Source organism: Vombatus ursinus, unplaced genomic scaffold, assembly GCF_900497805.2.
Source record: "Vombatus ursinus unplaced genomic scaffold, bare-nosed wombat genome assembly UNPS02014636.1, whole genome shotgun sequence".
NCBI lineage: Eukaryota > Metazoa > Chordata > Mammalia > Diprotodontia > Vombatidae > Vombatus > Vombatus ursinus.
Genome location: NW_020954414.1, coordinates 33299 through 55338, shown reverse-complemented (window position 1 = coordinate 55338; position 22040 = coordinate 33299). Strand labels below are relative to the sequence as shown.

The window sequence follows — 22040 nt, the reverse complement described above, 5'->3', positions numbered from 1 at the left end:
ACTTGGAGGATAGAACACTAGGCCAGGAGGAGGAAACCCCAGGTCAAACCTGGCTTTGAACACTTTGTAACCCTGGGCAAGTCATTTGACTTCTGTCTGCCTCCATTTCCTCATCTGTAAAATGAAGAAACTGAAACAACCCTCTCTCCCAGGATTGTTGTGAGGAGAAAATGAGATAATTGCATGTTATGATGATATGCATGTTAGCTCTCCACTCCCTAATTTCTGACCTCATGTTTTTTGACAGGCGCTACCTTAAAAATCATCCAGATGTTGCAGCACTTTGAACACCTGGTATCTGTGTTGGTGGCAGCTGTGAGCCTTTGGTCAACTGAGTATGGAATGAAAAGCATAGTGGGGGAAATTGTAAGGTGAGAATCTTGTGATCCTTTATTCTCAGTCACAGAAGAGAGACATTTGAAGCAGGAATTGAGAAATTTGTGATCTGAATTTCCTTTAGGTATGAAATCTCTCAGACACTTTTCTGTTACCTAGGTTTTGTTAAGGCCTAACTGCTTTTTTGCTCACATAGAGAAATTGGACAAAAGTGCCCTCAGGAATTAAGTCGTGACACTTCAGGAGCTAAGGGCTATGCAAGTTTCCTGACAGAGTTAGCAGAACAAGTCCCAACTGTTATGATGTCCAGTATGAGTGTCTTATTGGATCACTTGGATGGAGAGGTAGGTCAGCCCTTGAGGATCTCTGATGCTTGTTTGGGAAGATAATTTAGCTGCTGTGAAAAGAGTGCCTTGTTTCTTTAGAGATGCCTTCATTTTCAAGAAGTGGAATGGTTAGGGTTTTGTGGTATTGGAAAGAGAGTTCCCCTGAGTTCCCTTGTTTATAGAAGCAGCAAAGTAGCTAGTGAAAGGGCACCAGATCAGCCTCATTACTTTTCCCATTGCTACATTAGGTATCCAGATCTGGTAGGGAGAGATAGCAATTCTTTTTTCTTTTTTTAATTAAATGGTGAATTTATTACATATATTTAAAGAAATCATGTTGTTTCTGGTACAAGAATGTAATTGAACTTTGCTGTGGTATAAGAAATGATTATTGTAATGAATAAAAAGATATATGGAGAGATCTACATGAACTGGTGCAGAGTGAAGTAAGCAGAGTCAAAAAAGAAAAGAAAGACCCAGTATATACAATGATTACAATCAATAAACAGAAAGAACAACACCAAAGTAATTGACTGTTACAAAATTATAATGAAAAGCGTGGATTGAAAGAAGGGCTATGGGAAAATATTTCTCTGAAACCCCTTTGCAGAGGTGGGAGGCCCATAAGGATTGCACATTGCACATATTTTCAGATTTCTGTCCATGTATTGGTTAGTTATAGCTTATTTCAAAAGGCGCTAACTGAATTGTATATGAAACCATAAATCTTTATTTGGTACAACCTGGTTTCTTTTTTAAAATACATTTTTACTGCTGTCTTTTGTTTTTTACATCCCCATAGTATCCTCCATTATTCCTTCCCCTCCCCCCACTCAGAGAGCCAACTCATAACAAATGGCATTTTTTGTAGACAAAAAATGAAAAGAGGAAAAAGCCATCACTGGAAATTAGCTATAGCTGTGAAGTCACAGATTTAAACATCCCTTCCTTTTTCTCCTTCTCCCCCTCAAAAATATGCTAAGCTTAATAGGCAACCATTTGAACTAAAAGTCATGTGCCCTGGTTGAGTCTTTGCAACTCTCAGGGGAATTCAGCACCATTCTCTTAATTTTGGGGGCATTCTTTTTAAAAAAGAAATTATGAAATATGGGGCTTAGATAAGGTAATCTACAAGGTCCCCTTCCAGCATGGACTTTACAAGTGTTTTTATCTTATATACAATGAATGAAAATGCATCTCGTTCCTTTCCGGTTTGCTTTCTGAACTTTCTCTTCCAGGACGCTTCATGGAGGGTGGGGGTTGAGGGTCCTGGGAGATAGCAATTCTCGTTCAGCAAAATGACTCAGCTCTGGCTCTGAATCCCATTCCTTCCTGAGACTGAGGCTTCTTACTGCCATCTGGCCTGCCTAGTTTCCTCCAAACAGTGAGCTTTTTCAGATCACCCACTTGCTGTTCAGTTCCACATTCTGTCCCTCCTCCTAGCCCCTCCCTTTGAGAATGCAAAAAAAACCAGGTCCCATTATAAATATGAAATCATACAAACAAATTTTCATTCTGTAGCTTACTGTATAATAACCAAGAAAAGTCCTAACCAGAGATTCTTAACCTTTTTTGTGTCATGGACCTTCGGCACTCTGGTGAATCTTATGAACCTTTTCTCAGAATCATGTTCTTAAAAGCATAAAATAAAATCCATAGCATTACAAAGAAAACCAGTTATATTGAAATACAGTTAACAGAATTCTTGTTAGAAGTTCATAGATCTCAGGTCAAGAACCACGGCCCTGACACCAGATTCCTGGTTACCACCAAACCCAGTCACAAATTTGCTTCAGGAACTAAGACAGGTCATACATCTGTCTCTGTTTCCTTGTCAGTAAAATGAGGATAATTCTTTTTTTTTTTTTTTTTTTTGTGAGGCAGTTGGGGCTAAGTGACTTGCCCAGGGTCACATAGCTAGTGAGTATCAAGTGTTTGAGGCTGAGTTTGAACTCAGGGCTGGTGCTCTATCAACTGAGCCACCTAGCATTCTTTATAAAGAATGTTAGACCCCCATGAGAGGTGGACTGAGTAATAGTTGGTACTAGCATAATTCTTATTTGTAATTTGTAATTATATCTTTCAGATGTGTGTTCAATTCAACAAACAAAAATTAAGTCCTGACATATGTGAGCCTTTGTAGTAGGCCCCAGATATCAAACCCAGAATAGTCTCCATCCTCCACAAGCTTACATTGTTGGAAATTATTGGGAAGATCACAGCATCCACCAGAGGATAGCCCAGGTGTACTGAGGCAAGAGAGAGCTGTGCTAGGAGGTGGGGTGAGGGCCAGGAGGTGACTGTAGCGTTAATGACAAATACTGTTTGTGCCAGCCCTTACAAGGTGCATTCCAGGCATGGGGAGGGCTTAATGCAGATGCAAGAAGGCTACAGATGGGGGTCTGAACTGGGCTTGCAAGACTTGTTGGTTGTCACCCCTTAGCTGCAAAAGCTTTCTTTTCTGGGAAGTTGGTGGCCTCACAAGCAAAATGAAAGACAACTCATGTTCAACATGTACATATGTACTGAAACTGAGATTTTGGGATGAAATGTTGGGGTGTTGTAAGTTGGCTCTTGGTCTCATGGCAAGATGAGGAGCATAGCTGCTTATTAGGGCCCACACACACTCCCATCTGTGGTCTATTCCACAAGGCCTCAGTGTCTGACTGTGTGCCCACGGTGGATGCTGCCCATGGTGGATGCTGTTATCTACCAGTACTCCATACCAACAGTTGGGGTGTATATTCAAAAACAACACAGTAACCTTGAGGAGAGCTTTGGTCCTTCTGGATATGCAGAAAGGAATCTTACTCTCTTAGTAGGCTGTGATGCTCTGATCAAAACTACCACCCCCCTACACAGACAACTATTTTAAAGATGTATATATATACATGTATCCACCACAGAGCTCATAGAGTCAGCAGCCAAACTTAAATTTTAACTTGTGAACGAATTTGGGGCCAGGTCTTTGAAGAGTTATTCTTATCTGCCCTAGATGTAGTCCCAGAATGGGAAGAGAGAATTTTCAGATGGTTGATAAAGTTGGCTGGTTTCAGCTAATTACCTCACTTCAGGTAAAGTCACCAATGTGGTGACTTTACAGTTTTGAGGGGTTTTTTTGTTTGTTTGGGTTTTTTGGGGGGGGGTTGGTTTGTTTTTGTGCTTTTTTTTTTTTTTTTTTTTTGCCAACAGTAGGGACAGGAGGAACCTTAAGAATGCAAGGTCAGTGAGAAACAAGAAATAACTGGGACATTTTTAAAGTAAAAACAACACAAATTGCGTGTGTCTCTGTGTCTGTGTTCCTATTCAAGTACAGCTGAGTTTCTGAATAAAATCATACATATGATAAAGCATATATGCTTACAAGAAATTAACAAGATTATTGACCTGGCATTAGAAGGGACCTCAAAGACTAGTACAGTCTCCTCATTTTGCAAATGTGGAGGCTGAGGTCAAGGGAGGTTAAGTGACTTGGTTATGGTCATGGAGGTAGTAAGTATTGGGGTTGAGATTTGTTCCACTCTATTGATAAAATACTTCTGGGAATCAGTTTGTCTCTTGTTAGATCTCCTTGTTTAGAGGCTTGTTTTACTAACAATTTTGCTTTCCTCACACTTTGGAATAGGCTAGTTTAATAGAGGAACTAAGATCTCTAATAAAAACAAGCAGGTACAGGGCTTCTTTTTAGGTTCTTTCTGGGGATATAGAGAGTAGAAGAGATGTGGGTTTGCTCTTGCCCTTTCATCTTAACCAAAGTAAAATTATACACACTGACCTGAGAGAAGGAGCAACCAAGGACTAGAGGAGGTGGTCATTAATTCTGTGTCTTAAGGTCAAAAACATGTTTCCATGAGTACAAAAAGAGATTTAGAATAAAGGGAAGTTTATTGATAACAGAGTGAGGGTTCTTGAGGTCCCAGTGGAAAGGTAGGATATTGGAAGAAAAGGGAGGAGGGATTGATAAAAGTAAGCCAGATAGGGACAACAGCATGGGGAGGGGTAGCAGGGGAAAGGGGCTGAATCACTCAGATGAAGGAAATAGGAGGTGAGTTTGCCATCTGTAAGAAGGAGAAAGAAGCAGTTGTTTGGGTTCCTACTCTATGGCATCCTATGATTTAATGACCATTTACTAGTGTGGTTACCTGATGTATGTTTTGAAATGTTTGTTAAATTGAATGTGTGATCTTGACAACAAAGAACATTGATATTTGCACCATCAGTTCAGCTCTTCCCCACACTCCTTTCTGAAAATTTAGTGCCTATCTAAGGTTCAGTTTTATACCATGATCAGTTAGGAAGGTTGTGCACTGCATTGCTATGTAGAAGTCAAGACTAAGCTAAATGACCATGCCTGATTGAAAATGTGATTTTGATGTAACACCCATCCCACTACCATACACAAGTATTGTATTGTTTTTAATGTTGTCCTGGTGCCTTTTTTTCTTGACATCAAAATCATCCATGAACTTTCCCTTGTGATACAGAAAAATAGTAAAGCAAAACCAGCCAATGGATTCTGATGACATATGTGACATTCTGCTCTTTTAGTCCTCCATCTTTACCCAGAGGCAGAAAATATGTTTCATCATCTGTTCTTAAGGCCCAAGGTTGGTCATTGCAACTGATCTGTTTTCAGCTGCCCTTTTTTGGGGGGGGGGGGAGCAATCAGGGTTAAGTGACTTGCCCAGGGTCACACAGCTGGTAAGTGTCAAGTGTCTGAGGTGGCCTTTGAACTCATCATCTTCCTTTTCAATGAGGTTTTCATTTATGTTATTGTAGTCATTATATATATTGATCTCACTTAAATCTGCATCAATCCACATAAGTCTCTGAATTCCTCATGTTTGTCATTTCTTAGAATGTAATATTCCAGCATTCATGTATCACAGTCAATGGCCACCTGCTTTTTTTATATTTTTTGGTTCCACAAAAAGGGACACCAACAAATATTTAATCACAAGCATTTTCTACATGCTCTTAATTATGCTCACATCCATGTCTGCCTTTCCCCAAGAGTTGTCTTTTCCTCTGTGTGTGGAGACTACTGAGGATCAGAATTATGCAGTCAGATATTTATATAGGACCCAGGGCCTGTAGCCTCTCTTGCTTGTTAAACGTGTAAGGATTGAAGGATTGTTTTCCTCTTCCTGGCCCTCGAACCAACCCATTCCCCATATACCCAATACAACTGTCTCAGATAATCAACATGTAAGTATCCTTTTCCTTTTACTCAGTGTTACATTTCTACCCAATGTCCACTAAACAGATCCATAATCTATTCTTTCTTCTCCTTATATTTCATTCTACCTTAATTCATTCAGGAATTGTTCCATACTACCTCACAACACACCCAAGTTCCATAAGTTTCATCACTGGTATCAAGGGTCTGTCTTTTCTAAACTTTGGTGGAGGAAAAAGGGGATGGGGTGGGTGCCAGCATTTACTTATAAAAGACATTTGGTAGAGTGTTGTTTTCCCTCCGTTTTAAAGAATAATTTGTCTTATATGTAGATATTTTTCACTTGTAAATGCATCTGACTTGGGAGTTTTTCCCTTTGGTAGTTCTTTTATAGCTAGTTCAGTTTCATCTTCTTTTGTTTCATTACCTTCATGCATTTTTTAAAAAATTTTAACATTTTATTTTTCCCAATTATGTGTAAAAAAAAATTTTTTTTTAAGGCAGTTGGGGTTAAATGACTTGCCCAGGGTCACACAGCTAGGAAGTGTCAAGTGTTTGGTCTGAGGCCAGATTTGAACTCAGGTCCTCCTGACTTCAGGGCCGGTGCACCATAAAGCTGCTATAAATGTTTTTGTACATTTGTTCTTTTCCCTTTTCTTTGATCTCTAGTGCTATTGTGGGGTCAAAGGTGTATGTACAGCTTTATAGTCCTTTGGACATAGTTCTAAATTACTATTTAGGGTAGTTGAATCATCTCACTGCTGTATTATCACCAACAGTGTATTAGTCTCCAGTTTTCCCTACATTCTTTCTATTTGTCATTTTCCTTTTGTGTCATATTAGCCAATCTAATAGGTGTGAGATGGTACCTCAGAGTTGCATTTCTCTAATCAATAGTGATTTAGAGCATTTTTTCATAGCTTTAATTTCTTCATTTGAAAACTGCTTATTCATGTCCTTTTATCAGTTGGGGAATGACTCATTCTTATAAGTTTTACTTACTTCTCTGTAAGTTTGAGAGGTGAGGTGCTTCTTGTAAAAAATATTCCCAATTTTCTGCTTTCCTTCTAATCTAAATTATTTTGTTTGTACAAAAACTTTTTAATTTAATATAATCAAAATTATCCATTTTACATCTTATAATGTTCTCTGTCTCTTGCTTGATACTAAATCCTTCCCTTTCCATAAATCTTACAGACAAACTATTCCATGCTCCCCTAATTTGCTTATGGTGTCACTTTTTATATCTAAATACTGTACCTATTTTGACCTTTTCTTTTTTTTTCTTTTTTTTTTTTTTTTTTTTGGTGAGGCAGTTGGTGTCAAGTGACTTGCCCAAGGTCACACAGCTAGTACGTGTCAAGTGTTTGGTCTGAGGCCGGATTTGAACCCAGGTCCTCCTGACTTCAGTGCTCTATCCACTGCACCACCTAGCTGCCCCTTGACCTTTTCTTAATATGCGGTATGAAATGTTGGTCTCTTCCTAATTTCTGTCAAACTACTTTACAGTTTTCCCAGGAGTTTTTGTCAAATAGTTAATTCTTGTCCCAAAAGTCTGGATCTTTGCATTTATCAAACACAAGATTACTATGGTTGTCTCCTACTGTGTGTTGTGTATGTTATTTATTCTACTGATCCATTATTTTTTTTTCTTAGCCAATACCAGCTTGTTTTGATGATTACCACTTTAAAACACAGTTTGAGAGCTGGTGTAGCTGGCCACCTTCCTTCACATTTTTTTCATTAATTCCCTTGATATTCTTGACCTTTTTTTCTTCCATATGGATTTTGTTATTACTTTTTCTTGCTCTATAAAATACTTTTTTGGTGGTTTAATTGGTATGACACTGAATATGCAAATTAATTTAGGTAGAATTTTGGGAGGAGGGGGCCTTAGGCAATGAGGTTAAATGACTTGCCCAGGGTCACACAGCTAGTAAGTATCAAGCGTCTGAGGCTGGATTTGAACTCAGGTCCTCCTGACTCCAGAGCCGGTACTCTATCCACTGTGCTGCCTAGCTTCCACCAATTGTTGCTTTTCTTATATTGGCTCTGCCTACCCATGAGCAATTAATATTTTTCCTATTGTTTAGATCTGATTTTGTTTGTGTGGAAAGTGTTTTGTAATTGTGTTTATATAGTTCCACTTTTTGTCTTGGCGAGTAGAGAGACTCCTAAGTATTGTGTATTTTCTACAATTATTTTAAATGGAATTTCTTTTTGTATCTCTTGCTGATGAATTTTATTGATAATATATTGAAATGTTGATGATTTATATAGGCTTATTTTATATCCTCTGACTTTGCTAAAGTTGTTAATTATTTCAACTAGTTTTTTAGTTAACTCTCTGGGCTTCTCCAAGTATATCATCATAGCATCTACAGCGATTGTTTTGTTTCCTCATTGTGTATATTTATTTCTTCAATTTCTTTTTCTTGTCTTATTGCTATAGCTAGTATTTTTAGTACAATATTGAATAATAGTGATGAGAGTGGACATCCTTGCATTACCCCTATCTTATTGGATAGACTTCTAGCTCATCCCCAATACTTGCTGTTCATTTTAGATAAAGACTACTTATCATTTTAAGGAAAGCTCCATTTAGTCCTATATTTTCTAGATTTTTAATAGGAATTAATGTTGTATTTTGACACAAGCTTTTTCTGCATCTATTGAGATAATCATATGATTTTTGTTGGTTTGGTTATTGATATGGTCAATTATGCTGATAGTTTTCCTAATACTGAACCAATCCTACATTCCTAGAATAAATTCCACCTAGTCACAGTGTCTTATCCTTGTGCTGTATTGCTGTGCTTTGTTTAAATAATATTTTATTTAAAATTTTTGCATCAATATGCATATTAGGGAAATCAGTCTACAGTTTTCTTTCTTTTTTCACTCTTCCTGATTTAGGTATCAGCACCATATTTGTGTCATAAAAGGAATTTTAATAGGACTCCTTCACCTCTTTTTCCAAATAGTTTGTATACTATTGAGATACTTTGTATGCTATTGAGATTCTTTGTATACTATTGAGTTATTCAAATGTTTGGTATAATTCACTTGTGAATGCATCAGGTCCTGGAGATTTTTTCTTAGGGACCTCACTGATGACTTGTTCAATATCTTTTCTGAAAGAGGGTTATGTATTCTTCCTCTTCTGTTAATCTAGCTAACTTATATTTTTGTAAATATTCATTCATTTAACTTAGGTTGTCTGATTTGTTGGTAGATAGTTTTGCAAGATAGCTCCTAATAATTGCCTTAATTTCCTTTTCATTGGTGGCAAGTTCACTCTTTTCATTTTTGATACTGGCAGTTTGGTTTTCTTCTTTTTTTAATCAAATTAACCAGTGGTTTATGTATTTTATTGGGGGGGGGTTTGTCCTCGTAAAACCAGCTCCTAATTTTATTTATTAGTTCAATGGTTTTCTTATTTTCAATTTTATTAATCTCTCTTTTGATTTTCAAGATTTTCAATTTGATGTTTGATTGGGGATTTTTAATTTGTTCTCTTTCTCATGTTTTTAGTTGCATGCTCAATTCATTGATCCATTCTTTCTCCATTTCAGTGATATAAGCATTTAGAGATATAAATTTTCAATTAAGTACTACTTTGGCAGCATTCCATAAATTTTGGTTTGTTTTCATTCTCTTTAATGAAATTATTGACTGTTTCTGTGATTTGTTCTTTGACTCACTCATTTCTTTCGGATTAGATAACTTTCCAATTAATTTTCAATTATGCATCCACAGCCCTTTATTAAGTGTCATTTTTATTGCATTAAGATCTGAATAGGATGCATTTAATATTTCTGCTTTTTTGCATTTGCTTGTGAGGTTCTTATGTCCCAATACATGGTCAGCTTTTGTGTAGCTGCCATATACCATTAAGAAGAAGGTATAATCCTTTTTATTCCCTTTCAGCTTTCTCCAAAGGTCTATCATATCTAATTTTTCTAAAATTCTGTTCATCTCCTTAATTTCTTTCTTACTCATTTTTTGGTTAGATTTATCTAGTTCTAAGAGGGGAAGGTTGAGGTCCCCCACTAGTACAGTGTGCTGGACTGCATTCCTTTCTTATCCCAGTGAGACAGACTTTTCTTGTCAATCTTCCAAGTTGTCTTAAGCTGGAATACTGTTTCACATTCATCCTTTTGTTGATTTTGCTGCTCTAGAATTCATTTTAAGGCATTATTTTTAAGTTGTTTGGAGGGGAATTTGAGAAAGGTCAGGTGAGTTTCTGCTCTTACTTTACTATCTTGGCTCCACCTCCTCAGTTTCATTTTCTAAAATTGGATTGTATAAGATCTCTGCTTCATGTTCTGGTAATTTGGATCTCTTTATAATAAAAAAAAACAGGAGATTTTATGGTTTTATATATATGTACATATACATAATAATTTGCAGCATAATTATTTTCAGGGTTTTTTGGCTTGATTTAGTTTGTGCTGGTTTTTTTAGGTTCTTGTTCCTATATGAAACTTTTAATATTCCAAAAGTCTTAGTGCAGTGGTAATCTCTAATTGCGTAAAACTGTTCCACCCTCACTTCTTTCCGCTGAAAACTGGCCATGTCATGTGCTTCCTTTTAAACTTTCATATCTTAAAACTGTACTGAGTCTTTTGGGAAACCCTGTATTTGAATGATTATGTATTGCATGGAAGTTAAAATAATTTATCACTAAAAACTGTTTTAAGTCTGTTATTGCTCCTGTCTGCCTCAGCTTTTGCTTAGAGGCCTTTAATGTGCATTTCTCTCTTTCTACTAGAACTACATGATGCGCAATGCAGTTCTTGCAGCTATGACAGAAATGGTGCTGCAGGTGCTGAATGGGGATCAGCTGGAAGAGGCAGCCCGGGGCACTCGGGATCAATTCTTGGACACCTTGCAGGCCCACAGTCATGATGTTAACTCTTTTGTGCGAAGCCGTGTGTTGCAACTTTTTACTCGAATAGTCCAGCAGAAGGTGAGGCCCCGTATCAAGGATAGCCCCAGGCCCTCTAGACAGCATCTGATTATCAAGGCTGAAGGAAGTGTTCAGAATGTAAAGCTTATTCCTCCACTCCAAAGGAGGGTTAAGAGGTTTTTCCCCATGTGTTCCTATTAAGTTAGGCCTTTACTACTACTTAGGTAGTAACAAAGGTTATCCTGTACAAAGTTTTGAGATTCTTAACCCTTATGTCAAAGCAACTCTTAAGGACATTAGTGACCTTTTTGATCAAGCAAGAACAACACTTCCCTTAGCTATCCTATATTAATTTCTTGATGCTCCTAGAAATAAAAGAGTGACCCAATCAGATCAGAAATATCAAGTATTAGGGGCAGCTAGGTGGCGCAGTGGATAGAGCTCCAACCTTGGAGTCAGGAAGACCTGAGTTCAAATCTGGCCTCAGACACATGATACTTACTAGCTGTGTGACCCTAGGCAAGTCACTTAACCCCAGTTGCCTCACCAAAAAAAAAAAGGCAAATAAATAAATAAATTAAAATGTGGCCCTTTCTGTAAAAAAAAAAGAAAGAAAGAAAGAAAAGAAATATCAAGTACTCTGTGCCTTAGATGGGTACTGTGTTTGAGTTGACACTTCCCTTGTTCTCCATGTAGGCTCTTCCCTTGACACGCTTCCAGGCAGTGGTGACCCTTGCAGTAGGGCGACTGGCTGACAAATCAGTGTTAGTGAGTAAAAATGCTATCCAGCTGCTGGCCACCTTCTTGGCCAACAACCCCTATTCGTGTAAGGTAAGCAGCTTCTCTGCCCAGGAGAAAAAGATTATAAAGATAAGAGTTGGGATTAGATGCCCTTAGGAACTCCTGATATCCATTCTGTTTGCATAGCTAAGTGATGCTGACCTGTCCCGACCACTTCAGAAGGAGGCTCAGAAGTTGCAGGAAATGAGAGCCAAGCGGCGAGCTACAGCGCCCTGTGAGCTCTAACCCAGAAAACCCTTTTATTGCACCAGCACAAATACAGGTTGGAAGTCAAATTAAATAAGTCTCTTTCCTTAGGTGTGGTGCCAGACCTTGAGGAGGAGTGGGAAGCCATGTTGCCAGAGCTTCAGTCCACCTTGCAGCAACTCCTGAAGCTGCCAGAAAGAGATGGAAAGGAAGGAGAAAACCTTGGTGATACAGAAACAGCTGAAGAGGTGGCAAAGCACATCCAACAGCTTCTTGTCAAGGCCAGTTATAAGTAAGTAGGAGAGGATAACGTCTGCCATTGACTTGTTTAGGATTATAGTTTCAACTTTGATGAGGTTTGAACAGAAACTGAAGTTAGGGTATGATTCTAGTGCTTTCATCATGGCCAGGTGACCTGAATCTAAAAGGTATGTGCTTATTGCCTTTGGTAAACATAGTTTTGTCTGAGATTGAGATAAGTATACCTTTTTTGTCCTTTTCTCTTTAAATATGGTTAAAATAAATTCAAATGACTTATATTAAATTTAAAGATAATAAGGTGAAAACAGTCTAAGTACCCAGTTAATAGTTTGGTACCTTCTGACTATTATTTTACTGATATCTTTACTTGACTTTGCTATCCCCTCCAACTTTTGTCCCCTCCTTCTCTTTTCTGTCTTTCTCTGCCACACAAAGAAAACATGGTCTATACTTGTCCTCTTCATCCACATTTAACCCCTTTCTGCCTGGTGTCTCCATCATTTGACTAAAATGGTTCTCTACTAAGTGACATCTTATTACTAAATCCATTGGAGTTTTCCTCATCCTCTTTGAACTTTATGTAAACCCTTTTGACCATTTCTTCCCCCTTTTTGACATCTTCTTTCCTCTTGGTTTCTGTGACACAGCACTCTTGTGTTTCTTCTACTTCTCTGATAACTCCCTTTCTGTCTCTTTGCTGTATTTATCTTCTTGTCCCTTAAGTTTTTGTCCTGGACCTTCATTTTGTGATCTCATACATTTCCTTGGCTTCAGTTATGGATCTGCCGCAGATGGATCCCAAATTTCTCTCTCCATCCTACTAACTTTTCCCTAGAACTCCATTCTCATGTCTCCCAACTGCTGGATATATAAACGTAGATGTCCTGCCAACATCTCAAATTTAAGATGCCCCAAACTGAGCTCCTTATTCCCACAAAAAAACCTATCTTTCCCTCAACTCATTGCACAATACCATCTTTCCAATCACTCAGGCTCAAAATTTCAGAGTATCTTTGACTTCTTCCTTTCCCATAACCCTCAAATCTACTTTATAGCCAGGTTCTCTTACTTTTACCTTGGCAGTATTGCATCTTCCTCCTCTTTTCCTCTCCCATAGAGTCACTTTATGTTTGGCCCTTGTTATCTCTTGCCTAGAGTCATGTAATAGCTTTTTTAGTGGTTGTCTTTACTTTGGGCTATGTGTGCTCCAAACCTCTGTACTGCTTCCCAGGAAATTTTCATGTATCAGTTTGATCACATCATTCTATTAAAATGCCTTTAGTTGCTCCCTAGCAAGTAAAATAGAGTCTCTTGATACTGCCTTTCAAACTATCCATGCCCCTAAACTAGCTGTCTTTACAGTATTTATCTAATAACTTCCCTCACCTTAATATTCTAGTCAAGTGGCTCTTCATTTATAGTAGCTGTCCAGCCCCGTACCTTTTTTTCCCCACTATTTTCCATATCTGGAATGGATTCTTCTTTCTCTGTCCCACCCCATCCTCCTCTCACTGCAATCTCTCTGTGTCATGTGCTTCCTGCTCAGTGAATGCCCTGTCCCAATTCTCCCAGCTGAAAGTGACCTCCGTCTCTTCAAATCTCACAGCACTTTGCCTGGACCACTCCTTTGAACTTATCCCACATTCTAAGTGCTTTTCCACTACATTGTTTTGTACTTTTTTTTATTATCTGTCTCATTCCCCAAAGTGACTCATCTAACTTTTTTTTCTCTTATAGACTTGAACTAGATTTTTATTATCTATACTTACAAAAGACAATTTAGCCCAGAGTTGGGGAACCTGAGGCCTCAAGGCCTCTAGGTCCTCAAGTGTGGCCCTTTGACTGAATACAAACTTCACAGAACAAATCCCCTTAATAAAAGGATTTGTTCTATAAACCTTGGATTCGGTCTAACGGTCCTGTCTAAGGACCTAGAAGGCCATGTGTGGCCTTGAGGCTGCAGGTTCCCCACCCCTGATTTAGCTTTTTACTTCAGTGAGAAGATTGAGACCATTCTCAGGTCTTTTCCTCCTTTTCCCCAAACTTCTCTGCTTTGGTAGTCCCTAGTCTACTTCTTTTTGATTATAGCAGTTTCCCTACATCTCACTTAGGCTAATCCATCTACCCATGAACTCATTCATTGCCACAGCTGTTACCACTGCTCTTTTTCTTCCTAATCAGAGTAAGTATTTTTTCATTTCCTTCTCCATTCAATACTGTGTACTAGGTATTGGGGAAACAGACTCAAAAATTAAACAGCTTCTGCCCTCGTGCTACTTGCATTCTCTTGGAGAGACACCTGCATATGCAGAAAAATAAATGGAAGGTTCTCGACAGGAGAGAGAATACTGAACATGGCCAAAGGAGTGGTGTCAGGGAGTGTTCCACCCCAAACTCGGTGGAATCTGAACTGAGCCCAGTGGGGAAAGAAAGATCTTCGGAAGGAGAGAAGGATTGCATCCTAGCTGTAAGGGATAGTTCTGTGCCATGCACGTGGAGATAGAATGTCCTGTTTAGGGAATGTCATAAAATTTCAGTTGGGCTTAAACATGGAGTGGGTTAAGGGATGTTATGTGATCTGTCATCTCATTAATGCAAGAGTGCCCTCAGATGATGCAGACTGTAATCCATGTATGTCTACCCATCCTCTATTCCTCTTCTCTATATTTTCCCAAAAATTTGCCTCAGGGTGTCTGCTACCCATTTCCTGAAGGTCTTCCTTGCTTTCAACATCCAAAGGGTACCTACCTGAGGAGTGCTCTGGCCCTCTACCTATTATCCCTCACTTGCCATGTAATAGCTCATCCACTCTTCTTGTCCACTCTTCTTGTCCTACACTTCCTCAATGATGTCCTTTACTTCTGTCCTGAGTTTGTTTTTAGTTATTTTTACGCTCACCTTGTCCTTCTCCATTGACTTCTTTGTAATACTCATCATTAGCTCTTCAGAGGCAGTGGTGTTCCATGTCTCACTGCCATATAGCCACACTTTTAGCATTAAAAATGGGCATTTGCTTTCATGGGAAGCTTTAAATCAGTAAAAGAGTTTTCAAGTCTCCCAAAAGCAATATAGACTACTCTTGTCCTTCTGTTCAACTCTGGGCCCAGATAACTGTCCTTCTGTACTGTCTGTTGAACAGAATTTTTTTTTTTAAAGATGAATCTTGCTGTGAAAGGAGGGATAGCCATGCAGGACAATAGCTTGACAGAATGAATGGTAGGGTCAAGTGAAGGTTCTGTTTTGTTTTAAAATGAATAGACCACTTATGAACATGTTTATAGGCCTCTGGGTAGGACAGAACCCACTGGAGAGGGAGGGAGCTACTGATGGAACAAATTCCAAGAATAGATGAAGGACATTCTTAGAGAGGTTGCTTCAGCAAAGAGAAGGGCTATTTTAAAGACTGGAGCAAAGGAGAGCATTAATGAAAATGTGCAAGGATTTTGTGGTATGAAAGTAGAGGAGATGAGGAAACTGATAAAATAGTTTCTTTGCTTGGTACAGAAGGAGGCAAGGGGGCAGGTAGGTGGTGCAGTGGATAGAGCGCCGGCCTTCGAGTCAGGAGGACCAAGTTCAAATCCGGCCTCAGACACTTGACACTGGCTGTGTGACTCTGGGCGCATCACTTAACCCTGATTGCCTCACCAAAAAACAAAAAAAAAACAAAAAAAAGGAAGAAGAAGGAAGAGGCAAGGCAAGCTGAAGGGGGAAGATAGGGATAGCTTAGGGAAAGGTTTGAGGAGAGAGGAGGTTTGGAACAATTGTAGGACATGTAAGAGTTGATTAGACAAGAATAATAAGATTACCATATGTCTTGCATGACTCTGAATGTATAACCTCTATTGAACTGCTTGCCTTCTCAATGAGGAGGGGTGGGAGGGAGCAGGGGAGAGAATTTGGAATTCAGTTTTACAAATGAATGTTTAAAATTTTTTTACATGTAACTGGGTCAAAATTAATTAATTAATTAGAATTAAAAAAAAAATAAGATTGCCATGCATCATTCAAGGCCCAACTGAGATTACATAACATAAATTTGTAGTGAAATCAATCAAAATGACTCTGTGTTCAGCACTGCACATGAGGAGTAGAGAAGGAATCAGTAGGTTTGAGGTATGACAGGGCATCAAGATCAGTAAGATGAGGGGATAGGAGAGTCCGGGGTAGGGTATGCTGTTTGTAAAGAGAGAAAAGTAAAGCTAGACTGTGAAAAGAAGATGTTTGTGAAATTTTCAGTTTCCACAGAAGTTAATGTAAAAACAGGATACTGTGGATTAGTATATCCTGATTAGCAGGTACTCTTTAACTACAAGTATTGACAAATAACTAACTGCTGTTCTTGCATCTGCGCGTGCTTAATTAGCTTATCTGACACACCTTAAGGTATTAACTTATCTGATACACTTTAAGGTTTAAGACCTTGCTCTTGCTTCTGTATCCGTGTATGCCCTTTGGGAGCAGCACACCTGCTTCTTGCAAGAAACAAAATAAATGCCTTCTTCTGGTCACTCTGTCTTTGAATCAAGTCTATCATAGATCGTCAGTGATGGATTAGGAAAAAATAAATGGAAGGGATGGAGTGCCTGGAGGTTGCGACGGTCATCAGTGATCTCATAACATAAATCCTATAGCCTTTTCTCGGTTGTCATCCTCTTAATCTCTCTCTGCAGACTTTGATACACTGACTACTCCCTTCTTCCTACTGGATACTCTCTTTCCTTAGCTTTCATGACCATATTCTCTTTTTGCTACTATTCCTGTCTTACTGCTACTTTTCAGTTGACTTTATTATTGTACTATTAGTCTCTTAACATAAGCATGGTATCCTGCAAGACTCTGTCTTTGGATCACAAAGATTATTTATGAGGATGAGGAATCATAGAACCTCAGTTTTAGAGCTGGAGTTGACCTCTGGAGGGTCATCTAGTTTGACCCTCTTATTTTTATTTTATATCTAAAAAAAAAAACTGATCATTTTCTTATACAGATTATAGCATAAAATGAGGGTTCATAAAACCCTGAATCTTTTATATATACAATTTCCTTTTCCTTTTAAGTATATAAAAAGTTGAATATCTTACTTTCAAAGCTGTCTTCATATGTTCCCTTCTGAATTTCCTTCTCTTCAGTACATTTTTAAGTGCTTCACTGACTTTTTTTCCCATTTGACAGTGCTATTAATAGTCTACTTCTCTCCCCAAAATTTGGGAGGGAAAGGGAGAAAACAAAATCCTTGTAAAATATACATCATCAAACAAAATAAATCCCAACTTTAAGGATGTCCCAAAATACATGTCTCATTCTGTTCCTTGAAATCATCACTTCTCTGTCAGGAGGTGGGCATATTTTTCATTGTCATTCCTCTGGAGTCATGGATGATCATTTCTTTGATCAATTTTCTTCTTTCAAAATTGTTTATCTTTACAATGTTTTTGGTTCTGTACTTCACTCTGTAATAGTTCATATAGGTCTGCCTAGGTTTCCTTGAAACCATCCCTTGACTGTTTCTTAAGGCTTAATAATCATTACATTCATATGAGGTGTCCAATACTCTGTATACAGTGGATCATTCAGCTATTCTCCAGTTGATGGGCACCCTTGAGTTTTTAGTTTTTTGCCACAACAAATAAAGGTGCTATGAGTATTTTTGTACCCGTGGTCTTCTCCTTCACTGATCTCCTTGGGATAGAGAAGTATTAGTGATATATATAATTTCCTGAAGTGAGGGACAGAGAAAAGGACACTGAAGCCCAAACAAGTTAAGTGATCACCCTGGCTTCCTTCAAGACTCAGTTAGTCTTACATTCTGAAAGAGGCCATTTCAGTTCCCCTGAGTTGCTACATTCTTCTCTCAGATTACCTTCTAATGATTCTGGATTTATCTTGTATGTACTTAATTATTTACATTTTGTTTCCCCCATTAGATTATCTACTCCTTGAGGGCAGAGTCTGTTTTTGCCTTTCTTTATATCCCTAGTGCTTGGCACAGTTCCTGGCACATAGTAGGCATTTCATAAATGTTTGTTGACTGGCTCTGCAAAGAATGGAGGTAATAGGTCTTTATTCTCATATCTCTTAGGGAGCCAAGCTTGATCATTTTAATTAGATAGCATTTTGTTTTGGTTGTTTTAGTCCTTTTTTAAAAATATATTTATAGTTAAAATATATTTAGTTAAATATTTCCCAATTACATGTAAAAAAATTTTAGCAATCATTTTTTAACATTTCGAGTTTCAAAGTCTTTCCCTTTCTCCTGCCCCTTCCCCCTCCTTGAGAAGGCAAACAATTTTATATCAATTATACATTTGAAGTCATGCAAAACATTTCCATATTAGCCATGTTGCAAAAGAAAACACAGACAAAAAAATAAGACAAAAATAAAGTTTTGCTTCAATCTGCATTTAGAGCTTATCAGTTTTCTCTCTGTGGAGGTGGATATCATTTTTCGTCATGGGTCCTCTGGAATTATCTTGGATCGTTGTCTTGATCAGAGTATCTAAGTCTTTCACAGTTGATCATTTTTATGATATTGCTATTACTTTGTATAATATTCTCCTATTTCTGCTCATTTCACTTTGCATAAGTTCATATAAGTCTTTCCAAGTTTTTCTAAAACCATCCTGCTCATTATTTCTTACACAGTAGTGTTCCGTCAAAATCATGTACCACAACTTGGTTAGCCATTCTCCAGTTGATGGCCATCCCCTCCATTTCCAATTCTTTGCCACCTCAAAAAGAGCTACTATAAATATTCTTGTACATATAGGTCCTTTTCCTTTTTTTTTTTTTTTTAAATCTTACTGGGATATAGACCTGGTAATGGTATTGCTGGGTCAAAGGGTCTGCACAGTTTTTTAGCTCTTTGGACATATATCCAAATTTTTCTCTGGAGTGGTTGAACTGATTCAAAGCTACTATTTTAGTTGTTTTTTACATTGTTACAGTTATTGTATATATTGCTTTCGTTGTTCTGCTTATTTAATTTTATATCATCAGTTTGTAAAAGTTATTGCGTTCATGTGCCAAAATTTGCTTAGCCATTTCCCAGTTGATGAACATTTACTTAGTTTCCAGTTCTTTTCTGCTACAAAAAATGTTGCTCTAAATATTCTGGAAAATATGGGACCTTTCTTTCTGTCTTTGACCTTTTTTGGGTATATGCTTAGCAGTGGAGCCTGTAGGTCTTTTAAAAGGTATGGACATTTCAGTTACTTTTTTAGCATAATTCCAGATTCTTTCCTAGAATACTTGAATCAATTCATAGTTCTACAAACTATATATTAATGCACCTATTATTCCACAATTCCTTCTATGAACATTGATCATTCTTACCTTTTGTCATCTCTGCCAATTTTCTCTGTATGAAGTGAAAACTCAAGAGTTCTTTTGATTTATATTTCTTTCATTATTAGTGGTTCAGATCTCTTCTTTTTAAAGAAGGAGAAGAATAAAAATTGGCCCTTTCCAACAGAAATCTTTCCTGGATTGGCTATTTCTTGAAATTTAAATATGATAGCACTTCTCTTGGCAGCTGGCAACCTACCATTTTCATAAACAGTATTTAAAATGTTTTAAAACAGATTTAAGGTGGCTTTTGGTGAAAGGATTAGATTTTTGGATCTAAGGCATTGGTTGCTTTATATTACTAATCTGTTTCGAGTTCCTGGAGAATTTGATAGAAATTTGTGTCTTTTGAAAATATGGGGGACAGCTAGGTGGCGCAGTGGATAGAGCACCGGCCCTGAAGTCAGGAGGAGCTGAGCTCAAATCCGGCAGACCAAACACTTGACACTTACTAGCTGTGTGATCCTGGGCAAGTCACTTAACCCCAAGTGGTTAAAAAAAAAAGGACAAAAAGTTATTGGGAATACCTATACATGTCAGGCAACCCTCATCTTTTTAATAGAAGTATCCCTATCCTTTGGGGACAGCAATTTTGGAGATTTGTTGGAATTGGGAATGTCCCTTTAGGAAAGCTGTAATGAGACTGGGTCAGGCTAAAAGAGAGCAGCTTGGTGCTTTACTCTTAAGTTTTGCTGACTATAAATGGATTCTTACAGGCATGCCATCACTCTCACCCAAGAAGCTATACACCACTTCCAGGAGGAAGCACCCTTTAATCATATGAACCAAGAGGACTCGGAAGAGACTAGAATCCTGAATCTGCTAAGAGAGATCTTCAAAGGTAATACTCCTTTTTCCTTTCCCGACATAGCCCACGTAGCATTAGAATGACAGTAGTCTAAAAATCTATGTGAAGTCTTCAGTCTTTAATCCTTGAAAGATTTAAAGATTCACTCTGCCACCATGAACCATATTTTTTTTTTTGAGGCGGGGAGGGGTGTGTCCACTTTCAGTCCAAATTAATAATAGGGGAAAGACCTAAAGATGTTTCCTGGCTTTTAGAACCATTCATTTCACTACCAATAAGAATTTTTTTTTTTAAGTGAGGCAGTTGGGGTTAAGTGACTTGCCCAAGGTCACACAGCTAGTACGTGTCAAGTGTTTTGGTCTGAGGCCAGATTTGAACTCAGGTCCTCCTGACTTCAGGGCTGGTGCTCTATCCACTGCGCCACCTAGCTGCCCTACCAATAAGAAATATTGTGAAATTCTAGGCCCCACAAGTTCCACTCAGGACAAGAATCTACAGGTTTCTCCAGACAAAACAGCCTCTGTGGATGCTGTACCTGAGGACAAACATGGGATGGTAGAGAACAACAGTGACAAGGAAGAATTAGTAAAGCAAGAGATGCTAGTACAGTATCTGCAGGATGCCTACAACTTTTCTTTGCAAGTCACTGAAGCCATTGGTATCATCAGCAAGATGATGTATGAAAACACCACTTCTGGTATGCTGGGGCCCCTCTGGGAAGAGGAGCTAACGTTCCTGGGTTTAAAAGTTGAAGCAGCCATCCTCTCAGTATTTCATAGATTGTTTATTTAAGGGTAAAGATTGTGTCTCTTTAGGTTAATTTACTCATAATATCACTGCATGAACTGGCAGCAGATAAATTCTATTTGTAATAGGGTAGGGACATGGAACTGGATTGTTGTGGGAAATTTCTATCCACAGAACTGTATTTGACCAGGAAGAAGCAGCTGCCTTTTAGTGATATGTTGAGCAGGAATGACCATTTTTATCTGTCTCATCAGTGGTACAAGAGGTGATTGAGTTCTTTGTAATGGTGTACCAGTTTGGAGTACCACAAGCACTGTTGGGGGTACGTCGAATGCTACCTCTTGTGTGGTCCAAGGAACCCGGTGTCAGGGAAGCTGTGCTCAATGCCTACCGCCAGCTCTACCTCCACCCCAAAGGAGATTCTGCCAGGTATGTAGAGCCCTTTCCATCTTTGTCCCCTCTTAACTGATTTTTATGAGATCAGGTTTTTTGTGGGAATTTTTTAGTCAGTCAGTGCTTTGGGATTATAGATTATAAGGTAAATAATAGGACTGGGAGAATAGACTTCCCAGAAATACCATTTGACAATGGTGTTAGCTTACCACTGTTCAGAGCCAGAAACCTCACAAATCAGGCCATAACCCAAATTGTGCAATATTTTTAGGAATCCCTACCTTTCTGGGATACAGTTAAAAGTGGAGGAATTGTAAATAAACTATTAATTTCTGAATTAAATTGCTTACTGCTGATCCCACAGAGGCAAGGCTCAGATTTTAATTCAAAACCTCTCTCTGCTCCTGGTGGATGCTTCAGTTGGGACAATTCAGTGTCTGGAAGAAATTGTAAGTGTCTTCATATTTTGTCTCATCTTCTAGCTTTTTTTCATCAAGTATTTAGTGAATTACCACTTTGTGCCAAACATTGGGTCAGGCAGGGTGAGGAATGCAACAGAAATACATTATTCTTTCTTTAAACCCCCTACAAAAAGAGAAGAGAGTTTGTTTTTGTTTTTATTTTTGTTTTTGTTTTTTGGTTGGGCAATGGGGGTTAAGTGAGTAGGTTAGGGTCACACAGCTAGTAAGTGTTATGTATCTGAGGCCGGATTTGAACTCAGGTCCTCCTGAATCCAGGGCCTGTGCT

At 38.3% G+C, this 22040-nt stretch overlaps 1 protein-coding gene across 1 annotated transcript in view; it reads left to right on the top strand.

The window, feature by feature from the left end:
- The window catches only part of NCAPD2 (non-SMC condensin I complex subunit D2), a 39860-nt gene that overhangs the window by 5750 nt on the left and 12070 nt on the right, over positions 1 to 22040 (top strand). The window contains exons 7-16 of the mRNA XM_027861294.1: positions 248 to 371; positions 533 to 680; positions 10616 to 10813; positions 11450 to 11584; positions 11681 to 11768; positions 11852 to 12032; positions 20062 to 20186; positions 20617 to 20850; positions 21155 to 21329; positions 21658 to 21742. Coding sequence (XP_027717095.1) covers positions 248 to 371; positions 533 to 680; positions 10616 to 10813; positions 11450 to 11584; positions 11681 to 11768; positions 11852 to 12032; positions 20062 to 20186; positions 20617 to 20850; positions 21155 to 21329; positions 21658 to 21742 — 1493 coding nt within the window. The remainder of the gene's footprint in view (positions 1 to 247; positions 372 to 532; positions 681 to 10615; positions 10814 to 11449; positions 11585 to 11680; positions 11769 to 11851; positions 12033 to 20061; positions 20187 to 20616; positions 20851 to 21154; positions 21330 to 21657; positions 21743 to 22040) is intronic.